This window comes from Rhinatrema bivittatum, chromosome 1, assembly GCF_901001135.1.
Source record: "Rhinatrema bivittatum chromosome 1, aRhiBiv1.1, whole genome shotgun sequence".
NCBI lineage: Eukaryota > Metazoa > Chordata > Amphibia > Gymnophiona > Rhinatrematidae > Rhinatrema > Rhinatrema bivittatum.
In genome coordinates this window covers 573,586,897-573,603,993 of record NC_042615.1, presented here as the reverse complement: position 1 = coordinate 573,603,993, position 17,097 = coordinate 573,586,897, and the positions used below count along the sequence as shown (strand labels likewise).

At 39.9% G+C, this 17,097-nt stretch overlaps 1 protein-coding gene across 12 annotated transcripts in view; it reads right to left on the bottom strand.

Moving 5' to 3' along the window:
- The window catches only part of LOC115099952 (spindle assembly abnormal protein 6 homolog), a 311,055-nt gene that overhangs the window by 213,125 nt on the left and 80,833 nt on the right, over nt 1-17,097 (bottom strand). For 9 of the 12 annotated variants that reach the window (XM_029618040.1, XM_029618030.1, XM_029618021.1 and 6 more), the window contains 2 exons: nt 7,371-7,450; nt 1,675-1,779 (listed from right to left, as the gene is read on the bottom strand). The exons of 1 other annotated variant lie outside the window; for it this stretch is intronic. In XM_029618040.1, the coding sequence (XP_029473900.1) occupies nt 1,675-1,779; nt 7,371-7,450 (185 nt within the window). The remainder of the gene's footprint in view (nt 1-1,674; nt 1,780-7,370; nt 7,451-17,097) is intronic. 2 more of the 12 variants (XM_029618103.1, XM_029618074.1) reach the window with 2 other exon arrangements.

Below are 17,097 nucleotides of genomic sequence, written 5' to 3'. Positions count from 1 at the left end.
TGCAACAAATAAGACCATTTTCACTTTATTCCAAATGGAATGAACAAAAAATGACCTTGCACAAAAATACCTGAAAATGTTTGGGGGTTTTTTTGTATTTGTGGCATTTTAAAACATTAAATAACCCTGAAAACCCCCTCCTGCCATGCAAAAAACTAAACTTGGGGCCTAGGATTCCTTGAGCCTAGCTGGATCTTCTCTAGGCTTCTCCAACTTCCAGCACTAGTCCACAAAACTAATCTGGCCTGGGCCCAACATACAGCCATATACCAATATGGCGCTGGCTGCACCGGAGAAAGGCGCCAAAGTGAGGTCACTTTGGTGCTATCCTTCAGGTGGACTGTGCCATTTTTAAAATTCCAGGACTCACTCAAGACCCAGGAAAGTGATAAGTGGGGGCCAGAGTAGGAGCCACCCCCAACCTCAGCAGACTGAAACAGGGGGAAAGGGCTCAGGCAGACCCCGGCCTGCCCAGATTAGTTTTGTGGGCCAGGAACGTAGGTCTAAAGGGCCAAGGGAAGCCCAGCAGAGTAGGATCAGGTCACAGATTCATTTTTTGCAGGACGGAAAGGCATTTCCAGGGCCACGGGATACCCATTGCTTCAATTCACTTAATTTTTGTTGTTGTTGTTGTTGTTTTGAGGTGAGGGCTTTTCCATTTAATGCATTTTTCAGGTTTGGCAATTGAACTGAATAGCAAAAAAAACCCATAAAAATGAAAAAGTGGCAAACCCCCCGCCCGAATTAACATATTTGGAGCTGTGCATCTCTAGTGCTGACAATCTTTAAAAAAAAAAAAAAAAAGCCACAAAGCATATCTCTCACCTCAGTAAAGGAAATGTGGTTCCTTCTAGCCCGATTCCTCCCTTCCCCAAGATCCCAGAAGATGTAATCAAAGTAAATGTTGAAAGAAGCATATTGCTGACACCACCCCCTCAGTTTGACCATAAATAAATAGATAGATAGATCTTACTGCTGGTCCCCACCTCTCTCCCCATTCCCAACCCAGCAACCTCGAAAACCCTCTGTGCTACTGGAACTGCAGTACACTTGTACTGTCGAAGCAATGCTGGAAGCCACAGGGATTGTGATACACATGTAAAAGCAATCCCAGTGGTGCGGAAAGTTTTGGAGGGTGGAGTTGGATGGGTTAGGGTTGTCGGAAGGAGCCAGAGATAATCTTTTTGGCCAAACTTGGGTTAGTGGGTGGCGACTGGCTCCACTGTACATTTCTTTTTGGTGCAAGTTTGGGAGGACAGTGGATTAGGCCATGAGGCCCTACATTTCTCTCACTGGTGGGGGGGGGTTATAGGGCTGGCAGGCTCGCTCGGCAGCTTTTTTTTTTTTTTTTAAGCAAAGATGATCACCACTTAACCTGCTATATTCTTTGAATGTTGTCATCTAAGGTTAAATTATCCAGATCCATGCACCCAGATAACTTTGAAATTTAACTGGTGATATTTAAACAGACTGATAACTCTGCTCAAGGATTCATCCTACTGAATATCCTCGATAGCGTATCTGCTTAAAGTTTAGCCATATAAGTTATCCATTTTCTGGGTTTTGAAAAACTGACTCTGCTTTAGCAGTTAGAAATAGCGAGTCCTAGCTAGTAATTAAGTGTAACCTAAAAGTAATATCTGTAAAACATAATATACAAAAATGATCCAGTACCGTGGCACCTGTTTATCATTTTCCAATATGCATTGTTCCAACAGGTCAATGAATCTCTGCGGGAAAGTAGAAAACTCCACTAGTAGTCCTTGCTGGTTCTTTAGACTGAAATCAAAGAACAATATAAATTAATATTACATTGCAAATGAAAGTGTATGGGAAAAATACAGAACATCAATTGCAGATTACTAAGAAAGTTGGACTTCATGTATATGAAATCCTTTCACATGCCTAAAAACTATTCAAATTTAATTTCACTAGGCTACTTAGAGGATTTTCTCTTCTGGCCAATTTCTCTTTTTCCCAGCTTATTAGACACTGTAGTTGTAATTATCCTGCAAGCATAGCACTGATGAGCATCTCTCATCCCCCCACCACTAAAAGTGCTACTGGATGACCTTGAAGACCATTTGCCCTTTTCTGTAAGGAGCCTGACTTTTACAATCCCAGAAATAACCCAATTAAAAATAAAAATGTTTGAGAAAATTCTGTTTGCTATGAATTCACAAGAATTAACTTTCATGTTTAAATAAAGCCTCCTCAGATTGAAACCTCCAGGTTATGTGTGAATTATGCTATGACTTACAAGCCAGCTTTGCTTGGTTCAGTGGTACAAATCACTTATTCACATGCTCATTTACTGCACAGTAAAAATGTATTAGAATTCATGGGAACAACAGAAACAAATCCTCATTAGATGATATGGTCTTACGCATTTCAGCAGCATTTTACCCATTTATTTATTAAATTTATATCACTTGCTATGCCAATTCCATTGGAAAGCTATGTAAGTACAAAGCTATCACCATGTAAAAGAACAACTGCCAAGGTAAAACAGTAGGGATATGCAGGGGCCTTTTTTTGGCTTTATTTAATTTTTGGATTTTTTTTTGTATTCGGTTTTTTTTTTAATTTTATGGGCTCTTTTCGTGTTTAAATTTAATGATCAACATACTGCTTTGCAACGACTGGTCTCTGGAGTCCTGCAAGGGTCAGCATGGTCAGCAATATTGTTCAATCTTCATCTTGCTCCTATTACAAAATTATTAACTGCCATCACGGATGGCTTTATGATATACGCTGACGATATTCAGTTCTTTATTAAAATTCAAACATCATGGCAAAAAGCTTTGGGCCACCTTCATCTCTGCACGACTACCATCAAGAAAGGGTTACATCAAAATAAATTATCCCTTAATACCAACAAAACTGAATTTCTCTTAATTCATCGTCCTCATTCTGTTCCATCAAACAATATTCTGTCTTTTGAAAACCACACTTTTTCTCTGAATAAACCTGTTAGGAGTCTAGGAGTTCTTCTACATGAAAATCATTTAAGCCTCAAATTAAAACAATTGTTAAAACAGGATTCTTTAAACTTCGTCTAATATCCAGTTTATGGTATTTACTGTTTTCAAATGATTTTCATTCAGTGATTCGTGCCGTACTGTAACAGTCTTTTGATAGGTTTACCAAAAGTTCAGCTTTATCCGCTTCAGTTACTGCTCAATGCAGCCGCTCGGCTATTGTCAAACTCCAAACAGAATGATCATATTTCTACTGTTTTAGCCAGTCTCAATTGGTTACCTGTTTCTGAATGCATTAATTATAAGATAGCTATGATAATCTTTAAACTCTTGAGCCCTGATTTTCCAACTTGGGCTAACGCTTTGCTTCACATTTATAAACCTACGCGAAGTTTAAGATCTTCTCAAAACTGTTTACTCGAGGTACCATCTGTCCGTTTAGCGCATCTATCTACTACCAGAGAGACATCCTTTTCGGTAGCTGCCCCAGCGGTTTAGAATCTCCTTCCTTTTGAGCTCCATGCCTTGATAATAAAAAAAAATTCAGACGTACGTTGAAAGACTTCTTGCTCCATCGTGCCTATGATATCTGTTAACTATATATTCAGCTGCCTTAAACTAATTACTCCTTGTTATAGAAGACTACGATTATAGCTTATAGAGTAAGTGCAACTCAGTTGATTTTGAATATGACTGATGATTGTGGATATTGACAAATGTTTTCAACAATTGCTTATATGTTTGAATATGGGCAATGTTTTGTTGACACTGTTCAATGTTCTCAATAATTTTCTACATGAAATTCATGTTATGTTTTGTCATGTTTTACGTTTCTCAATTATTTTATGTATGTGTTTATTGTAAATCACCTTGACCATTTGTGAAAGGCGATTAATACATTTTAATAAAAATGAAAAAAATACACTGAAAATGGCATGCCCTATTTTCTGAAATGAATGATTCTGCAAATTGTGGCGGATTTTTGAGAGAATTGTACCTTTGTTTTGGGTAAAATGAACTGAAATGAAAATTCCTGATTTGGTTTGGAATATTGTTCATTTTAAAATGAATGCATATCCTCCTGAAACCCCCCCCCCCCCCAAAAAAAAAAATATAGCTGCCAGGTGAAGGAATTTTGGTTTAGACTCTCCACATCTGAGTGTAATAAAGAGAGATTCTTCCGATTCTGATGGGAGACCTGAGGAAAAGCTATAGATTCTGAAAGCCAAGCTATCTTGAAATTTGTTTAAAAATATTTTGTAGTCGAAAGCGCTACAAAGTGATTTTTAGGGAAATCTCTACCCAAAGAAAAGTGGAATCTATCAGTGTAAATAGCGTAACCAACTGTTTGACATGGGCATTTGGACAAACTCCAGGGGAGGGGAGAGAAAAGGGTAGATCTTCATCCTTATAAGTGATGAAAAGGAGTTGACTTGTACAATGCAGCTAGCAGTGCACAAATCAACTCCTCTTGTTAGAATTTTCATCACTTATAAGATAAAAAATTCTTTAATGATATCAATTTTAGAAAGGATACCTCTGAATGTGTCTGTAGCATCACCCCCCCTAACCCCAATCCACCTCCCGAAAACTCATTCCAAATCAAAGTGCCCCCTTACAATGGTCCATATATAGAGTATCAGACCAGACTGAGCCCTATAAAGAGGTGCTCTCTCTCCCTCCTCAATGTTCACCAAGGAGCTGTAGCAAAGTGGTGTGTATGACATACCCACACTGGCTGAGGAAAATTTGGAGTTATGCGTGTCAGTGCTGGCCCCGCCTCTGGAACTCCAATGCCCTGCCCCTTTTCCACCTACATTTTCTAGGTGCACAAACCTCATGTACACGAGCCATTTCCGGCCTTTTAAAATCTGCGTAGCTCCCGCGCGGCCCACTTACGCATGCATGTGGCCGTTTTTGCACATGCAAGGTTTTTAAAATCTACCTTAATGGTTTTATGCCTTAGATTCTCTAGGGAAAGGATCTCCACAGCTGTACTGATGGAAAGCAAGTATTTGAGTCCTTGTAAGCAAGACATCAAACTGCTCTGTTAAATAAGGAAGACTTGACTGTGATTATACAAAAAGTTTTGTGGAGAGGAAAAGCTAATCATTTTACTGAGGAAAGCAGTCAGATCTTGGACAGTAGGACCAATTAAATGCATACACATCAACTAACTGAGTTTTTTTGGTTTCACATTTATTTTGCCTGTTACCAACTTTGGGGTGGATTTATCAAAATGCGGTAAGTACCGCATGCGATAGCAAAAGGAGCGTGTTTTATTCTAATATAGCATTTATTGCAATTTGTGCTAATTACCTGTGTGAAGAGCTAAGTTAGCGCAAATTGCGATACCATTTTCAGATTCTGCAATAAGTGCCAGACCTATTGTATTTCCTTCATTCAACCACCAGGGGACCATTGTTAATGGTCCGAGAGAGAGACTGGCCATAATGTCATGGCCCATAGGTAGGTATTTGTATCCCTATGGTAGGCCCACCTAGTAACTCGAGGTGGGGATTAGGTAAGAGTGTAGGGGGTTAGGGGCCACTTTGACATTCTACGTGACACCTACGAACAGAACAGTGGTCTCTTGTGAAGATTTGATGGCCTTTGGAGTGAGGAAACTCACTCCAAGATGAGATTTGGGCAATGTTCTCTCAACCTAGCTTGATGGACTCTCTACCTGGGTAACATCAAGCTAGGCTGAGAGAACATTGCCCAAATCTCATCTTGGAGAGATGGATGGACCACAGTATCCTGTGGTCCATCAAACCACAGGATGCTGGTTTGATGGACCCTTGGTCTGACCCAGTATGGCATGTTCTTAGGAGCCCACACTCTGTCCTGGTCATCAATTTTGCACCCGAAGTATTAACTTGTATGCCTTCTTAACGAGTGCAATCACACTCCTTTTCTGTGCTTTCAGAGTAAACTCACCACAGATGTAACAAAACGTGTCACGGCTATTATGATATTGGCGCAACCTTTCATAAAGTATATGAAATTAAGTCTACAAGCTTTAAACTCAACAGTTTTAGCGATACAATTCACTCATTCACACAGATATTGCATAGGAGACTATTCATTGCTGCTGCTTATTTAAGGCTGCATCATCATGGAAACAAGTTGGAATCTTTCAGTTGAGCTGGGGCTTGCCCGAGCAAGTTCTGGCATGATCAGGCAGAGTTTCTTGGTGTATTTTAAAAAACATTAGTCTCTGTTACATGTTACGTTGCATACAGCCGTCAAAAATACGACTAATTTTAAAAATCCTAAAAACTACTATCCAGCAAAGAAATATATGTACGCAACATTATATTTTAAATGTTACAATTACTGTAACAAAATTGGCCGTTTCTCAAAAACATTACGTGATGTACAAATTTCGAAGTAATATCTGTGATCAGCATCAAAAAATCTATTTGGAACAGCAAAAAGCCTGAAGGAAACAAAAACTTTGTTTACCAGTACAGTAGAGATATCACATTTATTTACTTTATTAGGCAAATAATATATCAGAAGATAATCGCCCGTATGACATAGTGAGGGCAAAGGTAGCGCCGGCACCATTTCGAATACTGGCAATACGGCCCGCGTGCAGGAGGTCACTCCCGGACCCCCGTTGGACTTTTGGCAAGTCTTGTGGGGGGGTCAGAAGGCCCCCCCAAGCTGGCCAAAAGTCCCTGGGGGTCCAGTGGGGGTCCGGGAGCGATCTCCTGCACTCGTGACGTCGGGTGCCAGGAACCAAAATGGCGCCGGCGCTAACTTTCCCTGTCATATGGTAAGGGCAAAGGGCCACCGGCGCCATTTCTATTAACGCAGCCGTGGCCCGAGAGCGGGAGATCGCGCCAGGACCCCCCCACTGGACCCCAGGTAATTTAAAACATTTTGGGGGGGTTCGGGAGGGTGGGGGATTTGTTTTAAAGGGTCGGGGTGGGTTTTAGGGTTGTTTTGGTGTGCCAGTTTTCCTGCCCTCCCCCCTCCCCCCTCCTCCGATTTATGATTTTTTGATGATAAATCGGGGGAATTGCTATTGTATCGTGGCTCTAACGATTTTTGACAATTGTTTTAAATCGTCAAAAAACGATTCACATCCCTAATCCCCTTATTGCATTACAGGATTGATTAGTGCCTATTCTACCCGTGCCCGACTGCAGGTTTTCAGTGCACTCGGCTCAGCACACCGTATTGCATCAGCCCCTATGTCTTCCAAGCTACTTTAATCTGGTAGGGATAAAGCATCATCATCATCATCATCTCTACATAACAGGCTTTTTTTCTAATAATCTTATTTTTGGGAGGTGGTGGGTGAGGGAGAGGAGGGAAAGATCTTTAAAAACTTATACTTTACAAAATAATAAAATGACTCTTGCAGGCATATTTTACCTCTGAAAATCTTCCTCTCCAATTGTGAGATTATAAAGAAAAAACGGATCTGCATCATCTGAAAGTTGCACAGCTAGGTCCTGCCAAAATAAAACCACAGCTCACTTCAGAGACTGAATATGTTTGGTCATTTCTTGAAAAACAAATTGAGTTGCTATATAAGAAAATAATCTTGATGGTATTATGGTGCTATGAAATTACTCAGTCTTGGAACTGTAAGGCAAACCATACACAAATACTATCATCCAGGGGGCATACAGATTCACTGCAAATTCATATTCTCAAGGTCTGATTAGAAATGTAATTCTTCGTGTTGTTGACTTTATTTATTTATTTATTTAAGAGTTTTTATATACCGTCATTAAGTTATTCACCATCATAACGGTTTACAATAGGGCACCAGTAAAAAATATATTGGTCGTTATTCATATCTTTTTAACTGTTAAAAATTATAAAGATTGGTTATGTTTTCTCAAAGCCCCCACCTAATGTTATTTTGGTATAGAATAACATTCCCTTTTTCGATATCCTATACAAGATTAGGATAGATGGTATTTTTTTTCTCTATACAGAGAGACTGCAATACATTTCTGTGTTACAACAGTTTCCATCTCTGTACCTTGAAATAGAATTCTACAACTGGACAGCTGTTAAGATTTGTCAATTCTGTTCTGAGGAGGAGTTTAGAAGAAAGGCACAAGAAATGGCATGGAGATTTTGAGCATAAGGATATCAAAGTACATTTTCATCATGACTTTAAACAAGCATGACATTCAAATAGAGTTTATTGTTAAAGCCAGTATATAGAATATCATCTAAATCTGAGTCTGTTAATTCTGTTCTCTGTGAAAAGTGTCTTGTGCCATTTTTGCCAAATAGGCTAATTAAAACATTGGTATATTTTAAGGTTATGTGATATTTTTAAATGACCCATTTTTGCTTTTACTAGGGACAAAATTCTATCATTTGGTCATAGACAGAAGACAAATGCTTTGACAGAGATACAAGTAATGGGTCATTATCCATGTGGTAAATATTCCATCTGCTGCCTCTCTTTGAAGACTAACATTTTTGCATTTCCATTGATGGCTTTCTTGATTCATTTGAAGTCATATATAAATTGAGATTCAAAATACGTGGTATATCTGATTCTTGTCACTGTAATAAGAGAATTTGTTGGCAAGATAACATGTTCTTAAAAAAAAAAAAATCTAAGTTGCATCAGAGTTCAAAGTCAGAGATTCCCATAGTAGGATATCACATAGAAAAAGGGCATTGAATAGATGATCTAAAGTTTTGGTCTTAAAATGTATTCAGTCTCTTTGGAGAGGAAAAAAAAAGTTGGAACTCTCGCTTAGCACAAGTAGTTTTGGATTTATAGTTTTGTGTCTCTGCCCCCTGATTAATTGAATTTTTCTGTAGATTATATGGAGTTTCTTTAAATAAAGCAAATACACCTTCTTTTTTTTTTTTTTAATAACAGTTACTTTTTTTCAAATAGAATTGGAGGAAATAAGAATGAGGGGACAAGTCTGATTTCTCTTAAATTCGGGTTGTGAACTGAATTTTCATGGGTCTAACTCTGCTGAGGACTGTATTATATATTTCTTTTGACTGTGTATATAAAAGGGTATGCATATCATTTGGTCTCTGGGATATATTTAGTAAAGGAGATGATTCTTTTTAATTCACCAGGATACTGAAGTTACACCGTGTGGAAGAGTTTTCCCCCCAGATAGATGAAGTATATATTGGAATGTGACTCTTTATGCATAGAATCTGCTGAATCTTTGTCCTTCACTTTACCTGAGTAGCATGGTTTAAGATCAGGGCCTTTTTTTTTCCTTTTTCATAATTATAGTGGTTTTTGATATTATGTAGCTCTTTTATCTCTTTACAATAACAAGAGCTTTCTGATGTTTTCTTTTACCCTGTAATGACATCACATGATTTCTAAAATCTTTTACAATGCAGGAGAGCTCCTGGCAGACCATGATGGAGCGGACTGCCTCTCAAACCCAAGGCAAACATTGTTTTTGTATCTGGCATCATATTTAAAACTGAAAAATTTTGCATTTCATTGTAAAAACTGGAAAACACATGGAGGCTGAAATTCAAAGAGGTTTGTCTGGTTAAATTCAGGACTAATAGCTGGAAAAACCCAGAGCTTTCAATTTCTTGGGCCACCAAACGGTTAAGTCTTAGCCATGTAAGTTATTACCCAACTAAAACATCTTACCCAGAGAAAGAGAGGAGACATTGAGGGTGTTTCAGAGGTGGGATTAGATTTACGTTTAGCCAGGAAGCGAGGATACCAAGTGCTTCCTAGTTAAACCTACCCTGATAATTCTGGTTACTGTGAACTCTATCCTAAAGTTAACTGGCTAATGGTACCTGGTTACATTCAGTGGCAGACTTAACTAGTTAAGTTTCATTAAATATACCAGCTAGAGTTAGCCACTCCCCATACTGTATAACAGAGGAAATGACACTGAGATAATGAGAAAAAAGAGTTCCTAAAGTATTGCTGATGGAGAGAGTATTTATGCTGCGAGAGGTTGAAAATAATGTTTTCAATGTGAGAGACTTTAATGTTAGGTTACAAACACAAAGATGCTGAAGAGGATAAGTAACACCAAAGTGTTCTTCAAATAAACACATATTCACATCCTTTCTATACAAAAGAAATAGGACCCTTAAAGGGTCATTCATCAAAGTGCGTTAGGCCATTATCGTGGGCATTAGGGTCCTAACGCCTGTGATAACGCCATAACGCATGCATTATTTATCGCATTGCAAGATGTGAATGCAAGTTTTTAGTCAAAGGGGAGGAAGTTGGGGCAGGGTTTATGAAAATGAGGAGCATTAACGCTGCATGTGATAGTGTAATGCACATTATTGTGCATTAACGCTGGAAATAATTACAAATTATCATAAATTCCGTTTTGGGCATTTTCGGGCAGGGAGAGTGGAGTGAGAGCCTCTGGGGTAGGACACGTAATTGTCATCTATTTATAGCAGTAGAGGAGGGTCATCTAGTAACTCGAGGTGAGGTTTTGGTGGTAGACTAGGGTTTTGGGGCCAGTTTTACATGCACAGGCAGATGCACGAACAGCACAGTACAAATCAGTGAAGATTGGATGTGATTTGGAATGAGGAAAGATACACAAAAATACGATTTCTACAATGTTTTGTCACCCTAGCTTGATAGTACCCAGGTAGAGATGCATCAAACTAGGGCGAGAGAACATTGTAGAAATCTTATCTTTGTGTATCTTCCCTCTTTCTAAATCACATACAATCTTTATTGATGTGTACTGTGCTGTTTGTATGTCTGACTGTGCATATAAAACTGGCCCCAACATTCTAGTCTACCACCAAAAGCTCACCTAGAGTTACAAGATGACTCTCCTATAGTGGTATAAATAGTTGACTAATATGAGAGATTTATAAAGAGTCTCTCTCTCTCTCTCTAGCCAAAAACAGCCCAAAAATAAGAAAATGCCTGTCTGAGCACTTTGCAAGCTGTGAAGTGATAAATTTATTGCAAAAGCACACAGTGTGGTAACTAAAAAATGTTTGTATCCACACCACTTTTCCTTATCATGGGTGTTATGCATGCAAAATTTATAGCATTTTGATGAATCTAGGCCTAAATTTGCATCACACAAGTATTTTTTTATCCCCAATGCAGGCCTGAAAACATTGAATCAGGGTTCTTGGTTCCTTTTTTCTAAACCTTGAAGCAAAGTATCTGAGCATTTTCTGATTTATATGTATAATTATAAACAGTTTATTATCTAAAAAGGTGAGGGTATTATATCTTTTTATTCGATAATGAAGCTGCATAGTCATTTTGAATATTATATGTATTTTTCCTTTTGATGTTCACATGGGAAAAACAGCAGAAACAAACTTCTATAGGATTCCTCACTAGAGGAATGTTGCTAGCATGGGAATTATAATTGTATTTTCCAGGCCTTCAGTCACCCCTCTTGTATGAGCCTGTAATTGTTTAGCCTGAGAAGGAAATAGAGATTCCAATCAGGGAGGAGGTGAAAGCAGGAGCTTTCCTTCTGAGATAAAGAATTTCAAAATTTCAAGGAAGGAAACAAGGAGATAACCCTCTTATTGATAATTAGTTCATTACCAGATCTTTAGAGGTTTCTGGAATTCTAAAGCAGTAGTCAGCTGTGCATTGCTAATTAAAAAACTAATATTGCAAACATTTTTGAGAAAGCATAATCAATTATTAGCCAGATAGAATTGGGTGTCTCTACTTCATACTTATGGAAGTGAGCAATAGGGTAGTTTTTCTCAACCCAGCACCAGCCATACTGCTAGGAGACTTCAACATTCATGTTGACTCCCCTTCCCCATCCGCCAATTGTGAAGCCCTCCTCTCTTCCCTACTAGCTATGGGATTCACACAAATTATTAATAAACCCACGCACAAAGCAGGACACACGTTGGACTTAATATTTACAAATGATCCAATCTCGCCCACTTCAGCGCCTTCCTGTACACCCATCCCATGGTCAGATCACTCAATGATAGAAGCTGAACTATCCATAAAGAAAAAACTGACCACCAACATCCCTATACCCTCGATCAAATTCAGAAAACCATGTTCCATGGAAGTCCTCAACAACACCCTTACCAAGGACCTATCTAACCTGGACCTCACAAATTCGGACAATGCTTTGAACTCCTGGCTATCACCCATGCAGCAGCAGACAAAATATGTCCTTTAACATCCAAAGAGATCAACCCCGCCTGCACCAACAAGAAACCCTGGTTTTCCTCAGAATTAAGAAAACTCCAGCAAGATCTTCAACACAAAGAACAACGCTGGAGGAAGGATCCCTCGCCTACCACACAAACTTCCTACAGAACGGCAATGACATATTATAGAGCCACCATTCTTCGCACAAAAAGGGACTTCTACGCCAAAAAAATACACGGATTCCTATACGACCCCAAAATATTATTCTCATATGTGGCAGCTCTCACCACCTCCATTCCTCCCACCTTCCGAGAAGAAGAGGCCCAAAACAAATCTACTGAGCTAGCAATTTTCTTCGATAACAAAATAAAAAAATCTACTTATCCCACTAACAACCTCCATTTCTACTTTAAACTACCAGCATCCACCTCACCAAATCAACTCCTCAAAGATTTACAAACAGTCCCTAGAATCTTTTGATCCCACATCACCCTTAGAAATTGAATCTATCATCAAGAAAATGAAACCTTCATCGCACCCAATAGACCAAATCCCAACCAAACTCCTTCTCACAATCCCTAACACCATCGCCAAACCACTGGCCGACATCATAAATTGCTCGCTCTCTCACGGAATTGTCCCGGACGTTTTAAAAACAGCCTCCCTGAAACCACTACTAAAAAAACCCAACTTGGACCCAGCCAACCCTACAAACTTCCGCCCAATCGCCAACTTACCTTTTATAGCCAAGATAATGGAAAAACTGGTCAACTCTAGTCTCACAGACTTCTTGGACTCACACGACATTCTACACCCATTACAATTCGGATTCAGGAAACACATGAACACAGAGTTGCTTCTTCTCTCATTAACGGACAACATCTTGATGGGCCTCGACAAAGGTCAGTCATATCTGCTAGCTCTTCTAGACATTTCTGCTGCATTTGACACAGTTAACCATACAATCCTCATCAACCACTTGATGGAAATAGGCATCTCAGGATCTGCACTCCGCTGGCTAAAATCTTTTCTAAGTGACAGGTATTTCAAAGTAAAAATAATCAACAAAGAATCTTCCCCCATAGCATCCAAACAAGGAGTACCCCAGGGATCCTCGCTTTCCCCGACCCTATTCAACATCTATATTCTCCCTTTATGCCATCTACTAAAAAACCTCAATCTCACCTACTTTATTTATGCAGACAACGTGCAGATCATGATCCCCATCAAGAATCCCATCTCCGATATCTTAATCTATTGGAACAGCTGCCTCCACGCTATTAATATCCTTCTCACGAGCCTCAACCTGGTTCTCAATACATCCAAAACCGAGCTTCTGGTCATCTTCCCCAACGATAACAACCCACCAACCAGCACCACAAACATACCATCAGTAAGTCAAGTGAGAGACCTTGGAGCCACCCTAGATGCCAGAATGAACCTTAAAAAATTCATTAACACCACCACAAAAGAGGGCTTTTATAAACTTCAGGTCCTAAAACAATTAAGACCTCTCCTCCACTTCCATGACTACAGATCTGTCCTTCAAGCCATACTATTCTCAAAAATTGATTACTGCAATGCTCTCCTGCTTGGTCTCCCGGCCTCCTCCACTAAACCTCTTCAGATGTTGCAAAACGCAGCAGCCAGGATTCCTTACTAACACGCACAGGATGGACCACATCACACCGTTACTAAAAATACTTCATTGGCTACCCATACACTTCAGAATACTCTTCAAGACTCTGACCATCATTCACAAATCCATATATCATCAATCCTCTCTGCAACTCACCATACCCCTCAAATTACACTCCTCATCAAGGCCTACCAGATCTGCATACAGAGGCTCCCTACAAGTTCCTCCCAGCAGTTCCACTAAACATAACTCCGCTGAATAATGAGCGCTTTCCACTGTGGGACCACATCACTGGAACTCTTTCCCACCAGACCTACGCCAGGAACATTGTCATCTTCGCCCAAGCTTATCGCTGAAGAAACCCATGGTACCCGCAAGGACCTCCACCCCCCCCCCGGTTGATGTCCTCTTCCAGCTACCTTAAGTATCTGCTTTTCTAGAACCGCTCATGTATATTAACATTACAATTGAATCTCCACTATGTAAATATGTATTTAAGTTTAACAGAGAAGCAACCGCTCCTTGCTGTTCGGCTCTTCTATACATTTAGAATAGAAATTGTTAATCTATCTTTTCTCTTCAAACAGCCATGTTCGACCTCCCTATTTTAATATAACTTTTCGCTTCCTGTGTTAACTGGTTTTCCCCCCCTTGTTTATTGTAAACCGGTACGATAAGACCTTGTCTTGAGCATCGGTATATTAAAAGAACTTAAATAAATAAACCCTCTCCTAAAGGCACACCTAGTCAGTCTGGTTTTCATGTTTGCCACAATGAATATGCATGAGATAAATTTGCATACATTGGAGAGCCAGGTATGTCAATCTCTCTCATGCATATTCATTGTGACAATCCTGAAAACCCAACTGGCTAGGGTGCTTCCAGGAAAGGGTTGGGAAACACTACAATAGGGAATTGACTTCCTATTAGGATCTGTGGTTCTTTCAAGTGACCCAGACTGGCCACTGTCTGAGACAGAATATTGGGTTCAATGGACACCAATTATGTTTTTATGATACAAAAAGGGAGAAGAAGAGAGTGGGATTAGCCTGTGTCATACTTTCAGTGTGTCCATCTAGTACAATCAAGAAGAATCTTTCCTGTAGTCTGTCAACTATTTTGGGAAGAAGATCTTCAGGTATTAGGGTCTTGTGAAAGGAGTAAATTTAGCAGAAAAACCCCAAGGAAGGTGCCCCCCCCCCCCAAACAACATCTGTTTAGAAATACTCTAAAGGGCATAGACATTCCCAGTAGCAGTTCCCATGGGTGTTACAATTAAATATGGCCAAGCCAGCTTACTAGGAGTGTTTCTGCCACATTTACTTCTTGGAGGGGGTCAAAGTCAGTGAACAAACATTGGATAACAAATGTAGTATTTGGATTCATCTCCAGGGAAAAGTACTTTAGATGAGATCATTTCAATTGAAGTTTATTTACAGCAACATCTTTTCTTTAGAACATTATTATGTGGAATGAAATTTTGGCAACCAAGATTCCTGATAGAAACACCCATCAGGCCTTCAAATATAGTTCCCCCCCCCCCCCTCCAACAGGAAAGAACCCTCAAATATCCCCTTCTGCTTAAAAAAATAAAATAAAATAAAAGGGCATAGGAAGGTGGAGGCTATTCTTCTAAAAGATGAGTATTTTTGATTGAGGATTTATAGATTTTCTATACAGATAAAGATTTTATGTGCCTGAAATTATAAAAAGGTTAGACTAACAACGTTTAATCATTTACCCTTTTATGTTAGCACTAAATACAATCAAAGTGCTTTTTACCCATTGTTTGAGGATACCTCATTTATTTGCTACTGTTTTATCTCCATTGTGGGAGATATGGTGAATCAAGCCAGAATTTCCCTAGCACCACATTAGATCTGGAAGCATTTACTTATAGGATACATTTAGATGATTACCAATTGGGGGTTTGAAATAAATGGTGGGATGAAACAGTTAATGTCTGTACTTGATTTTTTTTATATGGAGAGATGGATAGGAGTAATTCAATACTGATACAGCTGGATATATCAGCAGTGCATGACTCAGTGAATCATGAGTTATTATTGAATCAATTACATGGTATAGGGATTACTGACTGTATTAAGTAGGGATGTGCAGACCAAAAGTTTAAGTTCATAAGTCCATAAGTCGAAAGGGGGGGTCATTTGCGGTCAATATGGACATATGGAGAATTCCATAAGTTGAGTCTATGTCCATATGTGCAAATAAAAATTTAAACCCCTCACCCGCCTTAATCCCCCCCCCCCCCCCCAAGACTTACCAAAACTCCCTGGTGGTCCAGCGGGGTCACGACGCCATTTCTGAACTCCTTTGCAAGGAGCACGTGAGGTCGGCATCACGTCGGAGTGACGCGGCGTCACGTGATTCCCCTCGGGTCCGCTCCCGGACCCCTCGTTGGGCCCAAAAGGCACTTTTGGCCAGCTTGGGGGGGTCAGGAGGCCCCCCCAAGCTGGCCAAAAGTTCCTTTTGGGCCCAACGAGGGGTCCGGGAGCGAACCCGAGGGGAATCACGTGACGTCGGCGCCACGTCGGAGTGACGCGGCGTCACGTGATTCCCCGCGGATTTGCTCCTGGACCCCTCGTTGGGCCCAAAAGGTACTTTTGGCCAGCTTGGGGGGGTCAGGAGGCCCCCCAAGCTGGCCAAAAGTTCCTTTTGGGCCCAACGAGGGTTCCAGGAGTGAACCCGAGAGGAATCACATGACGTCGGCGTCACGTCGGAGTGACGCGGATGTCACGTGATTCCCCACACGTCCGCTCCCGGACCCTCACAGAACTTTTGGCCAGCTTGGGGAGTTTTGGTAAGTCTTGGGGGGGGGGGATTAAGGAGGGTGAGGGGTTTAAATTTTTATTTAGATCAACAATCGCGATTTCCAACGTATTCAACATAGCTATGTTGAATAAGTTGGAAATCCGATCGTTTACGCCTCATCACTTTTTTAAGTTAAAAAAAAATAATAAGTTGCGTTTTCCATTTAAGTTCAAAACAAATGCACACCCCTAGTATTAAGATGGTTTACATCCGTTTTGTCCAATAGAACTCAAAGTATAAAGACAGGAGATAGGGTTTCACCACAACATGTAATAAAATCAGGAGTGCCACAAGCATTGTGTCTTCCTTCTTGTTTAATATTTGAATTCTATTGGTGAACTTTTTCAGAAGTTAGGTGTGCTGTATTGTTTATATGCAGACGATTTGCTATTTTGTTTATCATATAGTTCAGATTAAGGGCCCCTGATGAAAAGCTTGAAGAATGCTTGCAAGAGATTCAAAAGTGGTTATGTAATCGGAGATTAACATTGAATATTAAAAAACAAAAAAAAAAACTGGTTCTAAAAGTA